The 14,010-nt window shown below is 50.5% G+C and overlaps 1 protein-coding gene across 2 annotated transcripts; it reads right to left on the bottom strand.

The window, feature by feature from the left end:
• Positions 1-262: 262 nt before the first annotated feature.
• Positions 263-12,517, bottom strand: NUP85 (nucleoporin 85). 2 transcript variants are annotated; one of them, XM_086473466.1, is made up of 19 exons: positions 12,485-12,517; positions 12,223-12,316; positions 11,985-12,147; positions 11,533-11,603; positions 10,964-11,007; positions 10,108-10,177; positions 9,082-9,203; positions 8,573-8,707; positions 7,867-7,989; positions 7,374-7,505; positions 6,896-7,002; positions 6,509-6,592; positions 5,827-5,892; positions 5,210-5,361; positions 5,000-5,117; positions 3,600-3,700; positions 1,746-1,897; positions 1,042-1,128; positions 263-452 (listed from the first exon to the last, which is right to left on the bottom strand). In XM_086473466.1, the coding sequence occupies exons 1-19, from the start codon at positions 12,515-12,517 to the stop codon at positions 351-353; spliced, it is 1,956 nt and encodes a 651-aa protein (XP_086329592.1). In that variant the 3' UTR covers positions 263-350. The 2 variants fall into 2 exon arrangements, with proteins under 2 accessions (XP_086329592.1, XP_086329590.1); XM_086473464.1 differs by having other exon boundaries at positions 11,985-12,316.
• Between the last annotated feature and the right edge of the window lie 1,493 nt (positions 12,518-14,010).

Below are 14,010 nucleotides of genomic sequence, written 5' to 3' on the forward strand. Positions count from 1 at the left end.
ACCGGAGAAGTTGCTGTTTTCTGAGTCCCCAGTGGTTTAAAAGGTGGCTTCATTTCAGTGCTGGGTAGTAGAGGCAAAGCAACTGGAAGAGCCAAGGCCGCGCTGCCACTGGAAATGAGGTTCACTTTACCAGGGGAGGGTTGCCAGGCCAAGTTGGAACAAGCAACTTTTTAACCTTGTGATGCAGCTCCTTCTTAAAAGTTACATGTACATTTTTGTAAAGTTATTTTTATGGAAGACCGGAACAAATCACCAAGCAATATGCAAAACAAGACATTTATTCGTAGAAAAGCAGCCAGGTTTATGTACAGTGAGCCACAGAGGAAGAGTAAAATCACATCCTGCCGTCTTCAAGAGCCTTCCAAGGTGCCTTCTTTGACGATGACTCGTGCAAGATTTCGTGCAAGGGCAAGTCTCAGCATTTCCACCTTCATCGTCTCGACGTCATCGTCCTAAAAGCGAGCAGTTGGGGTTAGGCTGCTACAGGCAGCAGTGAGCTGGCGAGAGGTTCTTTTTCTGCGTTTTGGAAAGCGAGGCTGCAGGTCATTAAGAGGGAGAGCACGTGTAGATTTACCCGTTACAGGGACCTCCTGAGAGGAGCAAAAGCTCCAGTTCCTACTTTTTAGCTCCACACCAGGCGGCATTGCCAGGCCTTTACTCTGGCAGCTGCAGAGGTCTGCACGTGTAGCAAACGGCTCCCTGCTCTGCGCCTGGAACGTGTCACGGCTCGAGCTGTTCGACGGCAGCATCTCAGCTTTTCAGCGCTCGGGTGATTTGCAATTATTTATCTTGGAAAAGCATCCCAGTCCAATCCAGATCAGCAGAACAGTGAGGAGTGGCAGTACCCCTGTCCTGGCTTTGCATATACTGAGATAGCTCTGGTGATGCCTCCGTTGGCCTTTAACACCCCCACCACATCCCAGCCTCGGTAACTCAGGCTCTCCCCCTTTCTGCCCCGACATGGGAATATAAATTCAGAGCTTGCTTTCCCCCACCCTCCCCACAGCCCCACCGATTCGTTGTCCTCAAAACAGGAGCTACCTGGAATTTCTGCTTATCCGACTTCCCCGCTGTCAGGTCTTCCAGGCATCGCATCAGCTCGTAAGTCTGCTCTGCTGAAAATATGACCTGTGGAAATGAAAGGATTTACTGAAAATGATCAAGTTTTCAGACATCACACGGTCCGAGAAGATAACTCCGTGGAGAGGAAGGGAATGCTTTCGGACTCCCACGGAGCCATTCTGACCCATTAAATCACGGGATCAGAGGGTAATTCAGGCTGGAAGTGACTTTGGGAGGTCTCTAGTGCCACCTCCTGCACAAAACAGGGTCAGCTGTGAGGGCAGAGCGGGTGCCTGTGCTTCGTCCAGCCATGGGTCTGTAATTGCTAAACTGTCATTTTCTTGATGGATCTTAAAGCAAAAATTGGGTTTAGAAGGAACCCGCTAGAAAAACCTTCAAGCCAAGAACCAGGAGGAACTGGTACTTAAATCATCAGGCTCTATGCATGCCACTGCTGTTTTCCAAAAGCAGGGAACCAAGTTAGGATTATCCTGTCCGGGGTCTCCCGTGTGCTCCCACTGATCGGACACGGGGGGCAGCCGTGCAGGGCTGGAACTGCCAGGACAGCTCTTCTGCCCTGGCCGTGCAAGTCCTACCCCGGGGGCAGAAAGGGGGGCACCGCTCTGAGGTACCTTGTCAAGAAGAAAAGAAAGGGTGCGGGGGGCTCTGCCCAGCGTGCTCACCTCTTTCTGCTCCAGCAGGGGCAGGGCGTCTGTCAGCAGGGTCATCCAGAAGGAGCACGGAGCGATGTGAGCCGTCATCAACATCAGAAGCAACTTGGCAGCTTCGGAGAACCGCTTCTCCCCGTACAGCCGGTGGAATTCTCGGTACTTGCCTACACGGGGTGTTGGTGAAGGGTAAAAGGCGTCAGTGTCTGTCAGGCCTGGATGCCAGGCGCTCTGTTTGCTCCCGTGAAGCCTGTGGTAGCACTACCCGCACCCGAAATGAGGCTCCAAAGCAGCCGAGCCTGGGGGAACGGGCATCTTGGGCACGGAGAGAGGTTAAAAGAGAGGCTGGCTGAAAAGGCAGCCAAAACCCGTTCGTGTTCTTGGTGAGGTTTAGTGTTTGAACCAGCCTGTTCGCCAGCCGCTGCGTGTGTGCAGGGTGAGCGACAGCACGAGAGGCGCAGAGAGCCTGGTGGCGTCTGCAAAAACCGGGAACCGGAGGGGAGAGGCGGGGGGTGAATGTTCGTTTTGATATCACAGAGTATCGGGAGGAGAAAGGCTTCACTGTCTTCCTGATTGTTTAAGTGGAAACCGAGATCTTTGTTGATGTGGGAAGTTCTGCTTTTGCTAAGAATTAGTTTGATCGATATCCAGCACGGGAGAACTGGCTGAGGAGGAAAGCGGGGTTTATTTTGCAGCTTTGTTTGTATCCACTAAACTGTCAAAAAACCTGCAAGTAATGATTCCCATCCAGATTCACCTTTGACTAACGCTTGAGCTCAAGACAGAGACCTGTGAAAGCTGTCCTGCAAAAATACACCTGATGTTTCTAAAACCTCTATGAAGGAAAAACAAGCAGAAATATTTTCAGGCCTTTCAGGATTTTTTTTTATAAAAAGCAGCAAGGGAGGTAATTTCTCTATAAACACAGGGACACAACGGAAGTACGAATCCTTGGGGCTGATGCAAGGGTCCCTGGGTGACACTGGGCATACAGAGATATGAGGGATTACCCGTTTGGTAAGTCACAGCTTCTCGGCTTGATTTAGGATAAGGGTTAAATGAAGGAAATACAGTTCCAGTTCTGCGAGCTTGGCCCAAATGGGAAAAGCTCCAATTCAGGATCGCTGCAATGCTGGTGTCAGCCAGCAGAGGGTCAGCCCAGTTGCCAACAGCTACTCCAAATTCTTGTTCCATTTTGGCCCCGGTCACTGGGCTTGTGTAACTCCAGAGAAAGGTGCAGTTTAGCTCCATTTCCGTCTGGGTCCATTAAAGGCCCCGGAGCAGCTGCAGCCCCGGGGCAGGTTCCCACAGCCCGGAGAAGGAAGCTGTGGTGTGTGAGGGGAACGTGCTGGAGGCCCTCCCTGCTGCTTGGCACAACGTGCAAGGGGAGGAGAGAGCTTGTGTTGGAGTGAGCCTGAAACTGGCACACTGAACCAACCGAAGCTGTTGGGATTTTGGAGAACTCTGTGAAGTCAGTAAAATGATCGCGTTGTCAATATAAACCAGCCGGTTAGTCTTCTAAGGCAGGGCCCTAGGGCCCTGCAGATTGTGTTCGCTAGTTTTTCAGAGTGTCTCGAGGTAGCGCTAGAGTCTGGAAAGAGGCCAAGAAAGGGGAAGCCTGCAAGTGTCAGAATTTCAGACTGTCCTGCTCGCAGCAGTGCAGGACAGGTGCCCGCTGGGAGTGCAGCTGTAGATGCAGTCTCCTGGGAGCAAGCAGGCTGCCTCCCAAAGGGCCTTCAGTCCTTTGCCTTCCCCTCATCACTAAACCAGGATGTAGCCAGGTGGAGGAAAAGACAAATCCAAATAATTGTCTGGAGTTAACTGTGTTCTAAATAACAGACCAGAATGGAAACTGTAGACCCTTCTTACCAAGAAATGTTAGCCGGTCACTGAGCAGCATGGATGGTCCCAAATTATCGATGAGGTCCAAGTCAGAGAAGCACCCCCTTTCACAGTAGTCCTTAAGGAATCTAGGGAGAAAGTAAAGCACAATAAAAGCTCAGAGGGGAGAACATCGTCCACATTCATTTTGTCTCTCCTAAGAAGACATCAAAACGTTTCCTGGGAGTGGCCAACGCACTGGTGTACTGTGCCTTTAACAGAGGCTTTATTTATTCCTCTAGATTTTGTGGTCTGCTCTTTAAAAGGAGTAAGTGAAGGAAGGAGCACAGGAAGCTGAGGCTGGTGGATGCATAAATAACACTCCCAGATCGTAACAAAAGCTGTATTTTTCTGCTGTGTAAAAAAGAAGTTGATAAGCAGCAGAAAAAAAAAAACAATTCTAAAAGCTTTTCATCTGTTTCATCACAGCCTTTGTTATGCTGCTTTTTTCAGAGCTGCTTCCTGCGATGGTTCTCTTTCACCTTCTGTTGAAAGAAATGCCATGATTCCTACTCCCCCAAAGAGCAAATGAAAAGAACCAAAACCAAACCAGCAGTCTCTTACTACTCCCTTTTTTCGCTGCTGAAGACAGAATAGCGCCTGGCCACCTACCCAGAGTGTAATTTCAAAATTACTCTCTAACTATGCAAAGAGATTGGTAGCTGCCTATTTCCAATTAGCAAAAAAACACGTGACATGGATCACTAGACATTAAAAAAAGCACGGAGAGAGCTGCTGTGTCTGTTGTCTAGGCCTAAGCTAAGTGTTCGTGCCCTCTTCAGTCAGTAACCCCTTTCCCAGCCCTGCAGGGTCAGATGCTGGGACGAGCTTATGCAAAACCAGGGACATGATAAAACTTTCCTCTTTGTTACATCAGTTTTAATTGTGGCTTGAGAAACGGTGGGTTAAGTGGCTCCTACCGGCTTGTTTGGAGACTGCACGGTGAACCAGAGTGTTTAAAAATAACCTGAATAAAGCACAGTGGGGGATTATCCTCCACCCAGATCAGTTCCCTCTTCACTGCACGGCCCACTGAACAGCCACGCCGGAGCAAGGCACAGGGCAGTGCATAGAACAGAGCTATTGCCAAAAGAAATGTTTCTCAAAGCAAGTCAAAGAGGATTGGACTGTTAGATAAAGCCAATCTGTTTCATCTCTAGGTTTCATGAAGTAAAACAGCGTAGAAAAGAAACAGCTCGGGTATTGCGGGTGAGAGTACCCAGGGATGTCATCTTCCAGTCCAGAAGCAGGTACTTGGTCCGAGGGAAAGACACTCCCCACCCGCCTGCAGCAGGACCTTTGCTGGTCCATCGCAGGGCGGCTCCTGCTCCCCTTCCTACCCCCCGACTCCAGCTCCAGTCGCCCGAGAGCTGCCGGCTCGGACTCACCGGTCCGATATTAGCGTAGCGAAAGCCGCATCCTTGGCTCTGATGCTCCACGACAGGGCAGAGCCCAAGCGATTGTTCCGCAGCGCCTTCATGGCCATGATCTTACAGATGCTACGAACTTCGGAGAAAACACAGGAGAAGAGGGAAAGAGTTAGGTTCAGGGGTTTCACTTGTGTCGCTACAAACCGATGAGATTTCAACATCGGTCACCTTGTTCGTGCATCTGTCTCTGCTCGCAGATCCTCAGCACCTTGAGGGCCTTCTGTTCCGTGTTAAGGGGTATCCGCTCGATATGAAGCTCCAGATACACCCGGCCGTACTCTGGGCAGTGGTCAAAGTAATCCACCCCCAGCTGCCACAGGCTGAGAGAGGGAAAAAAACCCCATCAATCATTCCCATCATCTAGAGCTTCAATAAGCACAACAGTAAAGGCACGAGGAGGCTCTCGGTCTGCATTAACAGCTCTGATTAACCCAGTATTCAGACCTAAAAAGGCTTTTACTTTCTACTGAATACCCGCTGCCCACTGGAAAGCTGTGGAATACCTGCACCTCACGGGAGCTTTGGCGCAAGCTGCTCTGTACCAAAAAGGCCACGGTGGCAGGAGTAACCCTACCCTGGCCAACGTGCTCGATGGGTTCTAACAGATGGCTCGGGGCTTTCACTCGGGCAAGGAAACAGGCTCGTGGGATCCTTAGGGACACCTTGTGAAATCCTGACAGGGGCTTCTGTGAGTTTTGCCTTTTTACTTCATTAACACGTAGTTACTTGTTTCGGGTGCCTCGATGTTAGTCTAGACCCTGAGTGAAAAAAAAAAAGGTTGCTACCTGTGATGGGAGAAGAGTCCTGAGGCGTACTCTAGCAGAAGGAATTCACGCATATTTGAACCAAAACTGGGGGGGGAAGAGAGAAAATAATGGGCATTATTATTTGCACCTCATTGGATAAAACTGCTGACTTTATTTCACAATTGCTTTTAATTTATGCAGCATGTTTTCTCATGGGCTGTCTTAATAAGCTTCGTCCCTCAGGCCTAAGCATGCAGGTCAGCTTTCTCCGTGGGGAGACCTGCCAAATATTTACAGCACTTAGCGAATATAACTGAGAGAAAGTGCTTCAAGAAGCTGAAACTTCACGGGAATTCAGACCGCAAAGCGCAACTGCTCAAACTTAAATTTATTCAGAATGTAAGTACTTTAGTTTCTTACCATTCTCAATAATCACAAACATTTGAGCCCTTGATTATATTTCAGATAAAATTATATTTAAAAAACCCCCCTACGGCTGTACTGAGGCAGTGCTGAATAGCATGTCTCGTTCATCGGGTCAGCAACTGCTTCTGCCTCTCAGAGCACCCGGGCTGCCTCTGACCTCAGAGGCACAGGCCAGCACCTTTATTCTCCCTCTTCTGTATATGCCCCAAAACGCACCTTTTCAACCAAAATCCACATGGTGTTTCAGTCATCCCCGCTCTGGGTGTTGGAATAATCAACGTAAATAAATACTTACTAGAGATTGTGGGATTGCAGGAGTTTACAGTGATCCAGTAGGTCGGTCAGATGAGCCACAAACCACCAGTTGCTCAGGGCAATGCTGTGTTTGAAGCAAGCAAAAGAAAGACAAAACCTAAGCCTACCGCTGCCAAGGAACGCGTCACGTTTTCCACAGACATTTCTTACCAACCCAGGAGCTGTATTACAGTACAGTGTCTGCCTGCGATGTCCCAGACCTAATGCAATCCTTTTAATTGCTGCCTGCTTCTCGTATTTTTGCTAAATTCTTTGAAAGGATGATCAGGTGGGCTGTAGCCGTATCCTCTACCCCAAATACTACTGGAGTGAACGCACACAGAAGCCATACTGTAGAACTAGAGAACCAAAACCCTTAAAACTCAACCTGCATTCCTTGATCACTTGATGCATCTCGAATTCAAAGGCTGCCATCAAAATCGTGTCTAGAGGCTCGGGGCTGCTTTCTCCACCCAGGAACAGGTCCATACTAGACTGTGGAATGAGATTACAGGACATGATAAATGCAGAAGTTGTGAGAAGGTAAAAGACATTTGTTTGGATGTAGCAGCCTCATTTAGGTCATTTTATGGGAAATAATAGGTCATAGAGACTGAACACATTAACAAAGATTTTCCCTTATTTTAGTGTAAGGAAACTTGGTAACATTAGACACTGAAGAGACAGGGTCTTCCACAGTTATCTGTCCCCTGAGTCAGTCTCCCAGTTCACTTACAAATTGCAGGAAACATCTTACAGGTCTGTAGTTGCTGTAAGATGTCAACCCTCCCAAAGTTCCTCTTGCAGTTCAGTAACCCTTGTGTGCCAGAAACAGCGGAGAACATAAAATTAATTCTACTTCATGCCTGTGCATAAAACCGCAGTTCCATTGGCTTCACAGTTGGATGGGAATACAGGAGTCGGGTAACGAGAAAGTGGTACCACGTAGTCATGAGTTCCTTCTTCTCCAGTATGGCATCCTCATCTCCCAGCAGGATCTAATGGGAGAAAAACCCAGGGAGTCATTCTGTGAACTCAGCAATGCACACAGCTGCGTTGTAACTTTTGCAAAGTTGAGAATTTAATCAAAATTAAATAACAAAGGACAAAGATCCTTCTCAGAGCCCAGTTTCCTAATCAGCCTTATGGCCTTGGACACAAAGAGAAAACCATCTGCCCAGGCTTGCCAAGACTGTTGCAAAACAAAGAACGCAGCACGGAAGACCGGCTGAAATCTCATGATTTAATGAACAGACCATCCAGAACATTGAAGTTACTTATGGCTACACAGGGCTCCTGAACTACACAAGGATGGATCCAATACTCGTCCAGTTTCCTTCCTTCCCAGCAAAAACACACCTTGCAGATGGATTCCATGTGGGAATTGGAAGCAAAAGTTCCATCCTGTAGATAGCGCTGACATTCTTCATGCCAGTGCTGCCACTTCAGCTCCATCTCAGTCAGAGTCTGAGTGTTGCCAAGCTGAACAGAGGTAACACACATGAAAGAAAGAAAACACCAAGTCAAATCGCAGCAGGTGCTCGGGCTGAACTCGGTCACTCACGCTAAAAAACTAAATACAGGGCTGCTCTCAAGTTGCTCCTTGCCCTGTAGTTGCATCTGAAGTGTCTTTCTCTACCCATCTAAATAAGGTAAATGAGAGCGTGTAGGAGATTACCGTGATGCAGCTGCAATTCTTCCTCCACAAGGAGATCACTGCAACAGAGGGAAACTCTGCTGGCAAAGTCTCCAGAAAACATTCCAACCAAGAGAAGTTCTCAGCAGGAATCATTTCAGACAACTGGAGAACGTATCCTGCTGCAAAAGCCATCTGACTGTGGTGGTTTGTCACCTAACAGGTTTTTGCCTGTATGGTTGGGGCTTTTGGGCAATGCAAGAACAGAAATATTACTGTAAAGGATTAAGAACTGAGATGTTTTAATGGTCAACAAATTGTGATGTTACAGGAGCCACAGCCCAGATTAAATCGTCTGGACCGTCATCCCTCTTATCTCTTTTCCCAATGGAACTGCATGAAAAAAAAAAAAATCCACTTTGTACATACACTGGGCACAGGCATCTTCTTCATCAGGTCATCCAAGATTTTGTACATGGTCACCGACGTGGGGTTGGCGCTGGCTTCCTTGGAGAGCAAGTGCCGTGCTTCATCCATTCGGCCTTGCAGCACAAAGACATCCACCTGCAAACCCCCCCTGCCCGTGAGCACCGCGCTGTGCGAGGCCACGGAACGCGCCGAAGAGTATCGGAGGGAATTTTAACTCGTGCTTTAGGCAAGTTAAGTGGAGGTAAAATGTTGAAACGGTAGGACCTGCTAATTCAAATGCACAGTGTAAGTCTAGGCCTTTATGGAGCATGAAAGTGAAAGGATCAGGGTGAGAAGGAGGAGTAGGATGAGCTTTAGAACAGCTTCAGCTCAAACCCTACACAGGCAGACAGCGGCAGTGACCTAGCGTCAGCTTGAGATGTAGTCTAGTGTCGAGTGGGGAGGAGGAAGGCACAACACCTCGGCGTGAATTCTCTTTGTTTAAGAACCCGAGAGGCGACTCTGCTCACCACGTTCCAGAAGAGCTCGTGTTTCGATGGGTTTTCACTGCTCAGAACTTCACGGACCATGTTGTCCACATCGCAGACATGGAGGCGAACCCAGTCGAGGAGCCGAAGCAGAAGGGAACCAGCTTTATGCAGAGGAGATTTCATTCTGTTAGTCCCCAAACTGCTATTTTACGCGCTCCTCATCTTAATGGTTTGACACTCATTCCATGAGGTTTACTGACTGATTTCTATTTGCCAAACCACAAAGGAAAGGAGTTCCTTGAGTGGCCAGGCCGTGGGAGCACCGGGCTGCTGAGACTGCTGTGTGGCAAATTTTAGAGAGAACAGCCATGGAGTCCGGCAGAAACACCTAACCTGTCACTTGAAGAAATGAGAGAGGAGTGATTCCGATCATAGATCTCGCAATGCCAAAACACACAGAGAATGTTTCTTCAACTCATTATTATTCACTGAATACGAGGAGGAAATCTGGCCCTAGGTGATTAACTTTTCTTGGGATTAAGTAACCTACAGTTTGTGAATCTCTCTGCTGAATTTTGGGACTGTGCAAGTGGCGTATTTGTTTGCATAATCCAATTTCCTTAAAAAATTATTTACTACTTTAAAACGCCGGTGTAAACAAACTGACTTCAAAAATGGCATCCTAAGCTAAAGGAGCCGCATCAGAGAATGCGTAAATGTTAGCTGGCATCAACACATTTGATGCTTAAAGATGTGTTTATGCTTCAAAGTAAAATAAATTGGCATCAACTTTTGATATCCCTCCTCTTCACTACCTTTCTGTTAAAAAGACAATTTAAATTGTAGTGAACTACACGAGGGGGAAAAGCAGAAGGCAAATCTAATGGCTCAACATAATTCAATATGAAGAAGGCAGTTTATTGAGGCAGAAGAGTTATTAAAAGGCTTGTTGACACTTGTCATATCGCTAAAACATTAAAATATGATGCAATGGACACATTTAAACAAATAAATATGCAAATAAAAAGCCCTTCAGTCTTAACACCAGGATAGTTCACTGCTCACCTGCAGCTGCTTCAACGAACAGAATCTCGCACAGGTTCCAGATCAGCTCCATCGCAGAGAGAATAGAAACCTGAAAAAAGCAGCGCACATTTGGAAATTACGCCAGTTACGGGGTTTTTTAATCACACAAAGGCATCTGCTGCCCACAGCCATCAGGACAGCTCCGTTCCTACCGACAGGAGAAGCGTCACACCGACATTTCAGAGATACAAAAGACAGAAACAGGCCACAACAACTCTACACACGTTCAGCTCAGAAAATAGTGAAGCTGTTGGTGTGAAAGCAACAGCCATCTGTCATCAGTGGGCAACACTAAATGCAGCAAGTGTTCTTTTTGGCCTTTTTGCGCTCCTAAGGTTTAACAACGCAAAGAGCAAAGGCAGGAAGGTCCATGAAGCAACACCAGCGCAGCCAAGAGCTGCTCTGAGCGCCCTGCTCTTCCCACACCACTCTTGTGGTGTCTGACAGTTCACGGTGAACATGTCCGACAGTTCACGGTGAACATCTAGAGCTTGCTACGAGGCTCAGGTGCAGCTGAGGTGTTCGAGAGGTGAAGTTTCAGACAGGCGAGTGCCGGCCCACAGCTGGCTTTGAGACGACAAGAAAACATCACACCTTTAACGCTGAAAGTGTGTTTAAGAAGTGGTGGTGAATCCAGGCGCTGGGCATCTTTTTACTGTTTTAGATCTACAGGAGCAAATGATTTATTCCTATTTATTCTTGGTCATGAAATGCATCCAATATACTAAGCCAGAGTTAAATCTAAAGCGCCGTCCTGCCACGGTGTTGGCCTTGATGAATGCACTAGCCAGTGGTTCACGTTCAGCTGTGGCTACACAACACGACTGCGGATTACCTGCGTGCTGTACTGGCTGTGCAGGGCAGGGTCCCGCGTTGAAACTGGGGGAAGAATAAGGAAAGTCAAAAGAGCAACATATTTACCTTTCACAGCCCTTTCAAGGCTCATAGAGACAACAATACCTGGTCGCTCACCGTGCACAGGCCTAAAGGAGCACACACATGGCAAAGCTAACTTTTATACAAAACTTTATAACTTCTTTTTATAAATCCTGTGCAAATCTGGAGATCGCTACAAGGCACAGATGGAAGGGAAGAGTAAAGTCTCACACTTTTTTGGGGAGTTTGGATTCAGTTTCCCATGAAACTGCAACCCGAGATACAAAAAGCCTGCAAGTCCCCAGAAAATCAGTTAAAACACAGTGGAAAAAAACCCCAATAAACCAAACCTCTAACCAGATTTACAAACCGACTTGGAAATCTCCCAGATGGAAATGGAGTCTTGATAAATACTGAAATCTACGCATGCTATTTCACAGTAGGTACAACAACTTACGATCTAAATGCTACTTTTATAATCCCAAATAACATCTCCTTTTATTGCACTGAGAGAACAAACAAACTTACTAGCTGCCTGGTGCATGTCCTCCATACAGGCTCTTATCACCGATCGGTAGTTTTTACTCACTTGAACCAATCTGACAAACACAAAAAGGCCTCGGTTAGAGAGAGCTGTTTGGGTTTTAGTCTCATACCTATTGTCCACTAAGGCCTTGCAAGTTCTTCTGCAGCAGCAGACACTCCCAGTGCTTGGGTGAATCCAGTGGCTGTACACACGCTGGCTACAGACAGGCAAAGGCGTTGGTCAACACGGCTGTTGGAAGGATCAGGGCCTTGTTTTGTAAAATTACCCCAAAACAGTCATTCTTTCTGTACTGCTGCTGATTTCAGCAGCTCTAAGCAGGCTGGTCTATGGCATGTGCCTCACTGGAGGCATTAGTAAGTCAATGGCATCTGCCTGCCCGGGGAAGGAGCAGCCACGCCGGGTGCTGCCCGCGCCCCATCACTCCATCACTCACTGCGCTTTCCTCGACTTCCCCACCAGCTCCTCCTCGCTCCGCTGGAGCCCGATGAAGATCCCGTGCGACTCGTTGAAGAGTTTCCGCAGGGTCTGGATGTAGATGTCCTGATCCTTGCGGACCACGAAGACGTGGGATGAGCTCGGCCCTCCCTCCCCGGTACCTGCAACGCACCCCGTCAGCATCCCGGGCGGGAGCGCCCGGCCCGGCCCGCCCTCGCCCCGGGACGGGGACCCACCTCTACGACCGAAGAGCGTCTCGCACACCAGCACCTCCGCGGGGCCCCAGGCGAAGCACAGCTGCCTGGCGGACGGGTCCGCGCCCGGCACCACCTGTGAGGGGACGGCGGCCCGTCAGCGGCGACCGCGGCCCCGCACCCGCCCGGCCCGGCCCGGCCCCGCCCGGTCCGGTCCGGTCCGGTCCGGTCCTGTCCTGTCCTGCCCGCACCCGCCCGGCCCGGCTCTGTCCTCCCGTCCCGGCTCTGCCCTCCCGTCCCGCACCATCAGCGGTGGCTCCGCGTCCAGCTCCTCCATGGCGGCGGCCGCGCTCCGCTCCCGCCTCCCGCCCGCCGGGGAGGCCCCGCCGCGGCTGCCCGCGCCGCTGCCTGCGCTGCCGCCCGCGCCGCTGCCCGCGCCGCCCCCGAGCCCTCGCCGCGCTCCGGCGCTTCCCCGCCGCGCCGCCGACCCGAGCTGAGGCGCCGGCCGGGGGGAAGGGGACCCGCGGGGCTCCGCCGGTTCGGGGCAGGCGCCGGCCGCTCGCCCCGGAAGCGCCGCCGGCTCCAAGGGCCCCGCCGGGGCGGGAGCGGGGCGCCGCGGCCGGCGCTGGGGCGGGACGGGGAGGGTGGGCCCCGCTCCTCTCCGCTCCGCTCCGCTCCGCTCTCGCCCGCAGCTTCCTCGGGTGCTTCCCCGAGGCTCCACGGCGGGTGAGCCGCCGGGCCGGGCCCCCGGAGCCCTGTCGGGCAGTGGCGGCCCCGGGAGGGCCGGTGCTGCGCGGGGGTCTCCGAGCGCCGGCTCTCGGGCAGGGCCCGGCGCCGCGGCGGAGAGGCAGCGGGTGCCTGAGGCAGCACGGCGGGGCGAGCTCCCCTCCGAGCCCCTCCGAAACTCGTACCCGGCTCGCAGGGCCCGGGGTGGGGAGGAGGGAGAGGAAGGAGGCCGCCCCATCTCGATCAACTTCATTTTCTTGTCTCGACGGTGTCGGTGCCGCGCGGATGCGGGGCGGGCTCCGGGTGCGCCGTGGTCTAGTTGGTCGGTCGACATTGTCTTCGGGTTCAGTTCATTGACTTGATTGCTTTGTAATAACCAGTTTCTGTTATTTCTTTATGCGCTTCAAACGCTTGCGGATGGATGAGCCTCCAGGTGGTTGAAGGTGACGTTCTCTGGAGTAGAGTTGCTGGAGCTCTGGGGCGGGCTCGTTGCTAAAGCTGACTAATGGAGTTAGGTGCTTTGTGACTTCAGTGGGTTGCCTGCAGGCTGGAGAAGGACGGGGGAGGAAGCATTAGATCCATCACAGCAGGTTGGGGAGAGGTGCTGGCAGGTGTCAGGAAGAATTCCGCTGTGCCTCGTTCACTTACTCAGGGTCATGAGACTTTTTCCCTTCTCTGCCTGGCAGGGGTCAGGGTGGGAGTTGAGGCCCCCTGGAGCCTGGGCAGAGTTTGCCTTCTGAGGCTGCCTAATCAACTTTCTGCCAACTCCGGGAGCTCACGTACTGATGGAATTGAACTTGAATATCCGTTAATAACTTGGTGTGATAAAACACTAACGGCACGCTGCTCCCTTCCCTCCCTTCTGCTCGCCTTCCCATCTCTGCATACTCCTCGCTTTCTGCCTGTTCCTCTCCACGACAAACTTGCCCAGCGATACACTTTTTAAGAGGCATATTAGCAATGCTGTTCTTGCTGAACTCGCAGCTAGAAGCAGACAGCCCTGCTCAGACTGGTGCTTTTCAGAGAAGCTCACTAAGAATTAATTTTTCAAGACAGCTTAAATCATTCGCTGGCCTCATATGACAAATGGTGCAACACTCCACT

This window comes from Leptosomus discolor, chromosome 15, assembly GCF_034619465.1.
Source record: "Leptosomus discolor isolate bLepDis1 chromosome 15, bLepDis1.hap2, whole genome shotgun sequence".
NCBI classification, from domain to species: domain Eukaryota; kingdom Metazoa; phylum Chordata; class Aves; order Leptosomiformes; family Leptosomidae; genus Leptosomus; species Leptosomus discolor.

Coding starts and splice junctions, on each gene's coding strand:
- NUP85 (XM_086473464.1), bottom strand. CDS start 12,517: ATGGAGGAGCTGGACGCGGAGCCACCGCTGATG. Junction 11,604..11,984: donor GGGAAGTCGAGGAAAGCGCA/GTGAGTGATGGA, acceptor TGTGTTTGTCAG/ATTGGTTCAAGTGAGTAAAA. Junction 5,362..5,826: donor GGACTCTTCTCCCATCACAG/GTAGCAACCTTT, acceptor TCCCTCTCTCAG/CCTGTGGCAGCTGGGGGTGG.